General features: G+C 42.0%; 1 protein-coding gene across 9 annotated transcripts in view; it reads right to left on the bottom strand.

Moving 5' to 3' along the window:
- LOC311113151 (H(+)/Cl(-) exchange transporter 3) overlaps positions 1–12,499 on the bottom strand; it is a 45,404-nt gene that overhangs the window by 18,542 nt on the left and 14,363 nt on the right. The window contains exon 1 of one of the 9 annotated variants that reach the window (XM_084156314.1): positions 9,215–9,495. The exons of 6 other annotated variants lie outside the window; for them this stretch is intronic. In XM_084156314.1, coding sequence (XP_084012440.1) covers positions 9,215–9,302 — 88 coding nt within the window. In that variant the 5' untranslated portion in view covers positions 9,303–9,495. 2 more of the 9 variants (XM_084156320.1, XM_084156319.1) reach the window with 2 other exon arrangements.

The raw sequence follows: 12,499 nt of genomic DNA, 5'->3' as shown, positions 1-12,499 counted from the left end.
TCGAGGCATAACTACAGTGTGCTGTAGTCTTTTCTCCTTTCTTCTCACATGATGATAATCATCCCTTAAAACAAATTACACCAATCCCAGTTTCATCTTTATTCTTTACACTGTGTGCGTCAACCTGGAAGCAGTAAATATCTATGTGACGAGGTGTGAATGAAGGAGTCAGGCGCAGGAGGTAAAACACCGAAGTCCAGAGTTTATTCCGTTTACATGAATCCAACACCCCAAGCGTCAAACAAAACTATTACAAGGGAAAACATCCACCTTGGCATAAACACAGTGAATAGTAGCTCAACCGAGCTACACGCTCTCACAACAAACAATCACTCACAAAGACAAGGGGAACAGAGGGAACACTTATACACATACTAATTAGGGGAATGAGCACCAGGTGTGTGTGATTGACAAGACATGACAAGTGGAGTGATAAGAATGGGATCGGCAGTAGCTAGTACTCCGGTGACGACGAACGCCGAAGCCTGCCCGTACCAGGAGGGACAATCTACTCCATTATCTGCTCCATTAGGAACACTGCATTGCACTGCACATGCTGCCTGCTGGCATATGAAAATGAATGAGTTTGTCCGACCGACTGGTACTTGTGGCACATTGGGGAAAACGTCCATCCATCAATCCATCCGTTGGCTGCCTGCTGAATCTCAACCACACACAGCCCCGTAATAAATCAGCTTTACTCCCTTTACCCCCTCACCACAGTGCTCAGAGCCAAAATGGAGGTGCAGTTGCAGACTTTCAATGGCAGATTGAGCCAGGGCTCTATGTTTCCTTTTAACTAATCACTCACTGGTCATGGAGGTTAGTCTCAGAACAGTGGTTCATTCACAATCTAAAGACTTCCTTCAAAAGGGCCATTCTGGTTGAAAGAAGAATGTTTACTTACAAGTCTGTGAGGTTTTCTTCCTCAAAACTCATTTCACAATCTCTGATAACAGTTCCCCCTAAAAATTGCCACAAGGGCCTTTCTACAGTCACATGCCTCTGTGTACAAAACAGGCTGTGTTGTAGTAAACATGTGGCAGGGGAAACAGAGGCACAGTAGTAAAGTGTGACTGTAACGTGAACACTGGCCAAGGTTTACAACACTGACTGCAGTTCACCAGTCTGCCATTCTTCTCGGTCTAGGTCTGTTTGTCTTATTACAGGATGTAGGCCTCAGGCATATATCAGACAGACAGACACCAGTTGGTGAAACTGCAGTAGGCTACACAACACTTACAGTTTAACACAGTATAGCCTACCACCAACGGTGCACTTTCAATGAATGTTCAATGGATGTTCCGTTCACCATTAGGGATTTGAACACTCAACTTTGGTCACCCTTCTAGCGTGATCAAAAAGCACACGGAACGTAGCAATATTTGCAAAAGCACAGAGAACGTAGCAATATCTAAAATTGCATTCCAATACAAAAAATGTGGACAAACACTTAAAATGTGGCAGAGATGCATGATAGGAGAAAAACTGACAGCATTTCCAAAAATATACACTACCGTTCAAAAGTTTGGGGTCACTTAGAAATGTCCTTGTTTTCCATGAAAACATACATTAAATTAGTTTGAATAGAAAATATAGCAAAATGCATAGGAAATGTAGTCATTGACAGGGTTAGAAATAATGATTTTTAATTGAAATAATAATTATGTCCTTCAAACTTTGCTTTCGTCGAAGAACCCTCCATTTGCAGCAATTACAGCCCTGCAGACCTTTGGCATTCTAGTTGTCAATTTGTTGAGGTAATCTGAAGAGATTTCACCCCATGCTTCCTGAAGCACCTCCCACAAGTTGGATTGGCTTGGCTTGATGGGCACTTCTTACGTACCATACGGTCAAGCTGCTCCCACAACAGCTCAATAGGGTTGAGATCCGGTGACTGTGCTGGCCACTCCATTATAGACAGAATACCAGCTGACTGCTTCTTCCCTAAATAGTTATTGCATAGTTTGGAGCTGTGCTTTGGGTCATTGTCCTGTTGTAGGAGGAAATTGGCTCCAATCAAGCGCCGTCCCCAGGGTATGGCATGGCGTTGCAAAATTGAGTGATAGCCTTCCTTCTTCAAGATCCCTTTTAACCTGTACAAATCTCCCACTTTACCACCACCAAAGCACCCCCAGACCATCACATTGCCTCCACCATGCTTGACAGATGGCATCAAGCACTCCTCCAGCATCTTTTCATTTGGTCTGCGTCTCACAAATGTTCTTCTTTGTGATCCGAACACCTCAAACTTCGATTCGTCTGTCCATAACACTTTTTTCCAATCTTCCTCTGTCTAGTGTCTGTGTTCTTTCGCCCATCTTAATATTTTTTTTTATTGGCCAGTCTGAGATATGGCTTTTTCTTTGCAACTCTGCCTAGAAGGTCAGCAACCCGGAGTCGCCTCTTCACTGTTGACATTGAGACTGGTGTTTTGCGGGTACTATTTAATGAAACTGCCAGTTGAGGACCTGTGAGGCATCTGTTTCTCAAACTAGACACTCTAATGTATTTGTCCGCTTGCTCAGTTGTGCACCGGGGCCTCCCACTCTTTCTATTCTGGTTAGAGCCAGTTTGCGCTGTTCTGTGAAGGGAGTAGTACACAGCGTTGTACGAGATCTTCAGTTTCTTGGCAATTTCTCGCATGGAATAGCATTCATTTCTCAGAACAAGAATAGACTGACGAGTTTCAGAAGAAAGTTATTTGTTTCTGGCCATTTTGATTCTGTAATCGAACCCACAATTGCTGATGCTCCAGATACTCAACTAGTCTCAAGAAGGCCAGTTTTATTGCTTCTTTAATCAGCACAACAGTTTTCAGCTGTGCTAACATAATTGCAAAAGAGTTTTCTAATGATTAGCCTTTTAAAATGATAAACTTGGATTAGCAAACACAACGTGCCATTGTGTCACGCCCTGGCTCTGGGGACTCTTATATGTTGAGCCAGGGTGTGGATTTTCTATGTGTGATTTTCTATGTTGTGTTCTAGTTCGTGTTTTCTATGTTGGCCAGGGTGGTTCCCAATCAGAGGCAGCTGATTCTCGTTGTCTCTGATTGGGAACAATACTTAGGCAGCCTGTTGGCACTAGTTATTTGTGGGATCTTGTTCTGTATAGGTTTGTGTTGGTGAACCTTTAGACTTCACGTATCGTTTTGTTGTTGATTTGAAGTACTCATTAAAAGATGTACGCCTATCACGCTGCGCCTTGGTCCGGTTCTTACGACGATCGTGACACATTGGAACACAGGACTGATGGTTGCTGATAATGGGCCTCTGTACGCCTATGTAGATATTCTATTAAAAATCAGCCGTTTCCAGCTACAATAGCCATTTACAACAATAACAATGTCTACACTGTATTTCTGATCATTTTAATGTTATTTTAATGGACAAAAAAAAAGCTTTTCTTTCAAAAACAAGGACATTTCTAAGTGACCCCAAACTTTTGAACGGTAGTGTATATTCCAAAATTATGTCCTTCATGATGATAATCAAGAATGATCATTGCCTGATGATCATTGCTAATGCATGATATCCCAGATCCAGTCATACTCAACTGTGCTGGTTAGTAGCACTGCATCAGAGCATCTAACAAGGACAGTTAAATAGATTCTACTGGCTGGCTGGCTGGCACACACAGTCACACACACAGACACACCACAGAAAGGCGGAAATGGAGCAGAGGTGGCTAAGGCCTCTTCTCTATTTATCTGTCACATCACTACAACTCAGCTGTTCAGCCATCCGCCATTTTGAAAAAGGTCATCTCTCTGCAGTGGATGTGATCTTAGAGAAACAAACAACGCTACAGTAAAAGACACATTCATGTGACGTAGCACCGGACAACAGCACGTAGTCGCCAAAGATGTGTCTTTATAAAGTAAGTGCATTATCCAATTCAGTGGATTGTTTCACAGTATTCTCTGAGTATGATAGGGATTACATATTATTTTCAAAAAGGCACAGAGACAGGTCTACATTCACCTACCAATAAAGAGGGAAATCTCTCACGTTATGCAACTTCCATGTCCTTCTGACAACTGTACAAGTCTGTACATTTGTCTCCTCAAGTATGTGCTTTAAACAACTGGTAGGCATGCATGACATTAGACCCATTCTTTGTTGTGCAAATTCTTCTATTCAGCTCTCTGATATACAGTACAGTGTATTGTGTATTTTTCCAGAGCGACATTTTGCCTGAGAGAGAGAGAAATACACTGCAAAGCAATACAGGCATAGCTCAAATCTGTTGATGATCTGGCCTAGTAGAATGTCCAATGAAAAGTATTCACCTAAAACCCTCTGTGACATCACATCAACTGACATAACCCGATTTAACCCCAAAAATCTGCAGAAGATGGATGCAAAGCTAATTACAGGTTGTTGTCAAGTTACGGCTAAATACATTTTTATTTTTTCCATTTAGCAGACACTGTTATGCAGAGCGACTTACAGTAGTGAGTGCATACATTTTTCATACTTTTTCTTACTGGTCCCACGTGGGAATCGAATCCACAACCCTGGCGTTACAAGCTCCATGCTCTACCAACTGAGCCACGGGAATGTGATTCAGTTATGATGACGATTCATGGCTTGCTGCCTTCGAAACCATTCTCCATTGGCATGCGGTCAGGGACACACCACTGCTGTGTAGTTGCTGAACTTCCCAGCAGTGTGAGATATTGTGCTGGGGTTTGTTAGTTAGGGTGGCATACAGCCACAGGGGCTGTTTAGTACAACCATGTCATCCAGGGGCTAACGTTGTGTGGCTTGGCACAGTTGGCACAATGACATCCACTGAGTGCTATAAAGCTGTAGAGCCTAGTGTTAGCCTATAACGATACCTAGGAGAGGCAGTTGGTGCTAACTGCTAAGCTAACTAAGGATATCAACACTAGGAGACAAGGTGCTAACTGCTAAGCTAACTAAGGATATCAACCCTAGGTGCTAACTGCTAAGCTAACATCAAATACTAGAAACCTGGGCCTGTCACCTGATCTGTGGGAAGTGGGAATGTGATCAAAGTTCAAACACTGGTGAATGATTAGTCACTCATTAGAAGGATGGTCACTTTAATAATGGAACACTAGTCACTTTAATCATGTTTACATACTGTTTTACTCATTTCATATGTATATACTGTATTTTAGTCAATGCCACTCCGACATTGCTCGTCCTAATATTTATATATTCCATTCTTTTACTTTTAGATGTGTGTACTGTTGTGAATTGTTAGATACTACTGCACTGTTGGAGCTAGGAACACAAGCATTTCACTACAACCACAATAACATCTGCTAAATGTGTATGTGACCAATACAATTTGATTTGATTTGATTGAGGAAAGTAAGACATGGCGAAGATGAGAAAATAAAGAAGTAAACTAATCTAATAACAGTAATAACAGAGACTTGGGCCTTATATAAATTTGTGCTTTCACTACACTACCTGCTACCACTAGGAGTAGAGAAATTAGTAAAGGATTTCTCAGACCTCTAACCTTATTTTAGAAGGCCAAGCCAAGCCATTGAAATTAGAGTATTAGGCCTATATGAAGCCCTTTGATGTAGGAATAGAAGTGAAAGAGAGCAGCCGGAACTAATGTGTGTGTGCGCGCCCACTACATTAATAGCTTTAATCTGGCAGTGCTTCCCTTCCTGAGGGGGGGGGTGATGAGTCAGATGATGACAGGACTTGAAATTAGATAAGAGGTGGATTGGTCTTTGGGACACTAATAACAAGTTGCTACTCTTGATGGAAAACCAAACAAAGAGATGAAGATGCATATGTGCATGAAGATGCATGAAGATGAAGTATCAGGCTACTCCAGCACTACTCCAGTATCAGACCACTCCAGCACTACTCCAGTATCAGACTACTCCACCACTACTCCAGCATCAGGCTAATCCACCACTACTCCAGTATCAGACTACTCCAGCACTACTCCAGTATCAGACTACTCCACCACTACTCCAGTATCAGACTACTCCAGCATTACTCCAGCATCAGGCTACTCCACCACTACTCCAGTATCAGACTACTCCAGCATTACTCCAGCATCAGCCTACTCCACCACTACTCCAGTATCAGGCTACTCCAGCACTACTCCAGTATCAGGCTACTCCAGCATTACTCCAGTATCAGGCTACTCCAGCACTACTCCAGTATCAGACTACTCCAGCACTACTCCAGTATCAGGCTACTCCAGCACTACTCCAGTATCAGGCTACTCCAGCACTACTCCAGTATCAGACTACTCCAGCACTACTCCAGTATCAGACTACTCCAGCACTACTCCAGTATCAGACTACTCCAGCACTACTCCAGTATCAGGCTACTCCAGCACTACTCCAGTATTAGACTACTCCAGCACTACTCCAGTATCAGACTACTCCAGCACTACTCCAGTATCAGGCTACTCCAGCACTACTCCAGTATCAGGCTACTCCAGCACTACTCCAGTATCAGACTACTCCAGCACTACTCCAGTATCAGACTACTCCAGCACTACTCCAGTATCAGACTACTCCAGCACTATTCCAGTCCTGCAAAGCAGATCAAGGAGGCTCAGCTCAGCAGCTGGACTGACTGGGGCTGGAGAACAGCAGGCTGACACTAACCCTGGCTAGCAAGGAAACATGTGACCGAAAGGCCTACCTCATAACAGACTAGAGAGAAAATAAATAGAGGGAATGAGAGAGAGGGAGAATGAAAGAGAGAGAATCATTTGCCAGTGTCTTTGTTCATTCAGCATGGGAAAGTAACGAACAAGGACTAGGAGGACTACACCAACACAAACCATTATCTCAGACACACAGATAGGGATGTACCATAACACACACAACCTAAGGAGCTCAACCATAAACTGAAAGTGGATGGAATAGGGCTGATGTTAAGTAGTTTTCCTCTCTTTTGAGCTAATCAGTGACGTGGTAGATTATGTTTAAGTTGAGCGATTAACCAACATTTTGGTTATTTTTCGTTTTGTAAACAACTAATGGACCAACTTTGGTTAAATTATTTGAATTCCACTTCGTTCTGGGTTTTTTCTGTGAGCTCAATGCAGTTTCTGTAGAGATAAATCAGATCAAGCCTGAACTGTGTGATGTAGTAGGGAGTTGTAGTTTCCAACAGGCCAATATTCTAAATAGTTTAGCGCAGAAAACATGGTAATTAACTACAATGACCATAATCCATTGCGCGCCTGCATACTTGTCCGGTCTGTGTGGAGCACTGAGCTATAATAAGAATGATGTGGAGCAGACAAGGAGAAGAAAGAACGCACAATCTATAGAGATAGAAAGCAGTTACTTTGAGAGGTATTTTCATCTGAAAGTACATGATCTAAGTGATTGATAGTTGGTATTCAGCAGTCATAAAAGTATGCCTTATTTACTTTGAAGAACTACTAAAATAGTGATTTTGTCTGACAGCACAGGCAGTAGCTCTATAGAGATGAGATGACTTGGAATGAAATAAATCAAATAAAACAAATATTTTATTAAAGTAATGTGAATAAATGATGGTTAAGCAGTAATGGGCAGTCACTACCATTGATTGTTATGTTTTTTACTTTTATTAATTGTTGTATTCTGCATTGTTACAGCATTCAACCCACATCATGCATAGTGGATTTCATGTTTTAAAAAATGATCAAAACCGAAAACAGTGATAATATTTTCATAATCGAACCAAAACAACCTCAGAAAGCACTAACCGCTCAGCACTATGTTTAAGGCAAACATATTATTAAGTGCGGGGCCCTGAATGGCTAAAGCCTTAGGGAGGATAGCACAACATACAGTTGAAGTCGGAAGTTTACATACACCTTAGCCAAATACATTTAAACTCAGTTTTTCACAATTCCTGACTTTTAATCCTAGTAAAAATTCCCGGTTTTAGGTCAGTTAGGATCACCACTTTATATTAAGAATGTTAAATGTCAGAATAATAGTAAAGAGAATGATATATTTCAGCTTTTATTTCTTTCATCACATTCCCAGTGGGTCAGAAGTTTACATACACTCAATTAGTATTTGGTAGCATTGCCTTTAAATTGTTTAACTTGGGTCAAACGTTTTGGGTAGCCTTCCACAAGCTTCCCACAATACATTGGGTGAATTTTGGCCCATTCCTCCTGACAGAGCTGGTGTAACTGAGTCAGGTTTGTAGGCCTTGCTCTCACACGCCTTTTCAGTTCTGCCCACCAATTTTCTATAGGATTTTCTGGACGAACCAAGTCTCGGGCCCTAGGAAGGAACATTTTGGCATCGTAGAGAAAATCTAGAATTTTTAAGCTAATATCCTGACATTTTACACATTTCGCCATTAGGCAGAGAGAAAACTTTGCCGTTTAAAATCTTAAAATGACAGTGCATTTATGTTATATATATATAACAATAACAACAATAATAAAGGGGATTACAAGAAGTATTGAGTTGAATAATGTATAATTGGTGGCCTACTGTGGATAACTATATCCCTGTGAGCCTCCCAGGCCCATGTTGCCCAGGGTTAAGAACATCAATTGTAGATCAACAATATTACAATACATTGTATTGTATTACACCCTCTAAACGTATTCCACTGATCCCTTGGCCAAAATGTGTATAAAATCGGTTGCTGTTAGTAATATCCATTTAAAAAACAAGAAAAATGTTGTTGTTTTTTTAAACACTGTTGCATGTTAAATGGATCAGCACCACGCTGAGACAAACATCTGAAAGCTGTTATAGAGGTGTTCCCCCACACACACACACACACACACACACACCAGCTTCTTCTAAATCAAGAGAATAAAGGTGGAGGTAGTGACACACATTGCTCCTCCTCAGCCATTGCTTCTTCCAGCTCAGCTAAGCTTTCCTGTGAGAAAACACACCCAGCTAATTCACCACGCAGATAACACACACACACACAACCCAGATATTGGGTCACTCACTGACAAAGTTAATCATCAACGAGCAGGGGTATGGTCGAAGAATGGCAGCCAGCTAGATAACATTGTCACCCACACACACACACAAACCATTACAGCCCTCCTGTCTGTCCTAAGTCATAAGCGCCACACCATTTTAATCTTTAAAACAACAGCTGGGAGCTGGAGCATTTTATTATCCAGCTCCATGACTAACTGTAGCCAGATGGACAGACAGACAGAACCGAATCTCCAACCTCCATTCAAAAGGAAAGGAGCGAGGATCGTGGCATACCTCTTTTAGTCAGCTCCTGCAGGGGGATGGTAACCCCTCCCCCGTCGTAGGGGAGATAGGGGTCGGCCTCGGCTGAGATATCCTCCATGGTTGACTGACAGTTGGACGCTAAGCTTATGTTAGCTCTCTCACTGCGCGTTAGCTACTCGTCTCTAGGCGAACTGTTTATCATGGAGCAGCCTCCATGATTTCCAGCAGCCACGAAGAGAGTACCGGGCTGTGTGCGTAGGCTTATTTGTGACTGTGTGTGTACGTGAGTGACGATGTGTGTGTGTGTGTGAGCCGAGCTCTCTCCCTCTCTCAGCAGTTGACTGCTAAGGGGCCGGTGATGTCATCACAGGAAAGACAAATCGGCTCGCGCTTCAAGCCTGGTTGGTTGGTTGCTAGGGGAGACAACTGGCTGGCATCATATTGAACGCAGCGCTATACAGTAAATGACAGTTGTAATTCGCTGCTTACCAAGCAACTTACAAATGAATACTGTTTTTTTGCCCAATCAATAGGCCTAATTGACTTGAATAAAGCAATTTCTCACAGAGGCAGAACAGTGTTTGTGTACACACACACACACTACAGCTAAAATCAAATGTCAATAGAGCAAAAGCCACAGCAGGGGAGAGCGAGAGAGAAATAGCCAGAACATGAAAACTATCATAAACAAATCAGTGAAACCAATAGTGCGAGACCGACACTCTCCTCTACCCCTTCCCCTTTCCCACAAACACATTAACTTTCTATCTTTCGCTCTCAACCACGTACGCACAAAGAGAATATGATTCATTAACTACAAAAAGTTAAGACGTGTTTTTATTTTAATTCTGGTGCCGCTCTGCACACACGGGCTTGTTAGCTGGCTAGCTTGTTAGCTAGCTCTGGTCTAGCTCTCAAACTCTAGGCAGCATTATGTGTAATGTAATGGAACTGAGATTCACGATCAAGGGCTAGATCTGGTCCAACGTTAGTTAAACCAACTCTCTGAAATTCAAAGACATCCAAAGTTCCCTCATAGAGCATCTCCTCCGTAGGTATAATTCTGTGGGCCTAATTCAGATAATGCATGTCATAACAACAAGATGCCCAGCGCTCTCCTCACCCGCAACATTTCAGTCGCATGTCGCACCCTACACTACACTTGCCTGCCCAATAGCAAGCTGCTCTATCCATTGGTGAAGTCATTTAATGTCGAGGTTAAATGAAAAATATATATAATTTCAGAGGGTAAAAAAGAAACAGAAAGGAATGATAAACCATTACTTTTTTTGTTTGGAACCGGTTCAGAACTTTATTTTGCTGGTCAGAACAGTAGAACGGTACGAAGAAAAAAATTATAGTTCTGTTCAGAACAAATCGATAGGAAAATAATTTACGTTCCAACCCCTAGTTTTACTTTAGTGCCTTGTTGATGTCATTTAGGTTAGTATTGTTGAGTAACTACAATGTTGTTGATCCATCCTCAGTTTTCTCCTATCACAGCCACTAAACACTAACTGTTTTAAAAAGTCACCATTAGCCTCATGGTGAAATCCCTGAGCGGTTTCCTTCTGCTCAGGCAACTGAGTTAGGAAGGACGCCTGTATCTCTGTAGTGACTGGGTGTATAGATACACCATCCAAAGTGCAATTAATAACTTCAACATGCTCCAAAATTCTAAAAACATAATTCCACTTTGACCTTATGGGGTATTATGTGCCATTATGGAGTATTGTGTGCCAGTGAAACAAAATCTAAATGTAATCCATTTTAAATTCAGGCTGTAGCACAACAAAATGTGAAAAAAGTAAAGGGGTGTGAATCCTTTCTGAAGGCACTGTATGTGTCATGAAGCATAGCACTGCCACATTTGGCAATGAGTGTGTTCCTGTGTGAAACAGTCACACTGCAGCAGCTCTATCAGAATCAGTCACTAGAGAGCGCTGCACCAGAAGTGTACAGTACCCGTCAAAAATTTGGAAACACCTAGTCATTCAAGGGTTTTTCTTTATTTTTACTATTTTCTACATTGTAGAATAATAGTGAAGATATCAAAACTATGAAATAACACATGGAATCATGTAGTAACCAAAAAAGTGTTAAACAAATCAAAATATATTTAATATTTGAGATTCTTCAAAATAGCCACCTTTTGCCTTGATGACAGCTTTCCACACTCTAGATATTCTCTCGACCAGCTTCACCTGGAATGCTTTTCCAACAGTCTTGAAGGAGTTCCCACATATGCTGAGCACTTGTTGGCTGCTTTTCCTTCACTCTGCCGTCCGACTCATCCCAAACCATCTCAATTGGGTTGAGGTGGGGGGGATTGTGGAGGCCAGGTCATCTGATGCAGCACTCCATCACTCTCCTTCTTGGTAAAATAGCCCTTACACAGCCTGGAGGTGTGTTGGGTCGTTGTCCTGTTAAAAAAACAAATGATAGTCCCACTAAGCCCAAACCAGATGGGATGGCGTATCGCTGCAGAATGCTGTGGTAGCCATGCTGGTTAAGTGTGCCTTGAATTCTAATTAAATCACAGACAGTGTCACCAGCAAAGCACCCCCACACCATAACACCTCCTCCTCCATGCTTTATGGTGGGAACTACACATGCAGAGATCATTCGTTCACCCACACCGCGTCTCAAAAAGACACGGCGGTTGGAACCAAAAATCTCAAATTTGGACTCCAGACCAAAGGACACATTTTCCCCGGTCTAATGTCCATTGCTCGTGTTTCTTGGCCCAAGCAGATATCTTCTTCTTATTGGTGTCCTTTAGTAGTGGTTTCTTTGCAGGAATTCAACCATGAAGGCCTTATTCACACAGTCCCCTCTGAACAGTTGATATTGAGATGTGTCTGTTACTTGAACTCTGTGAAGCATTTATTTGGGCTGCAATTTCTGAGGCTGGTAATTCTAATGAACTTATCCTCTGCAGCAGAGGTAACTCTTGGTCTTCCATTCCTGTGGCGGTCCTCATGAGAGCCAGTTTCATCATAGCGCTTGATGGTTTTTGCGACTGCACTTGAATAAAGTTTTAAAGTTCTTGAAATGTTCTGTATTGACTGACCTTCATGTCTTAAAGTAATGATGGACTGTCGTTTCTCTTTGCTTATTTGAGCGATTCTTGCCATAATATGGACTTGGTATTTTACCAAATAGGGCTATCTTCTGTATACCCCCCCTACCTTGTCACAACACAACTGATTGGCTCAAACACATTAAGAAGGAAAGAAATTCCACAAATTAACTTTTAAGAAGGCACACCTGTTAATTGAAATGCATTCAAGGTGACTACCTCATGAAGCTGGT

This window comes from Coregonus lavaretus, assembly GCF_964263955.1.
Source record: "Coregonus lavaretus genome assembly, chromosome: 39".
In the NCBI taxonomy this organism is placed as follows: Eukaryota; Metazoa; Chordata; class Actinopteri; order Salmoniformes; family Salmonidae; genus Coregonus; species Coregonus lavaretus.
This window is presented reverse-complemented; position numbering and strand designations above follow the sequence as displayed.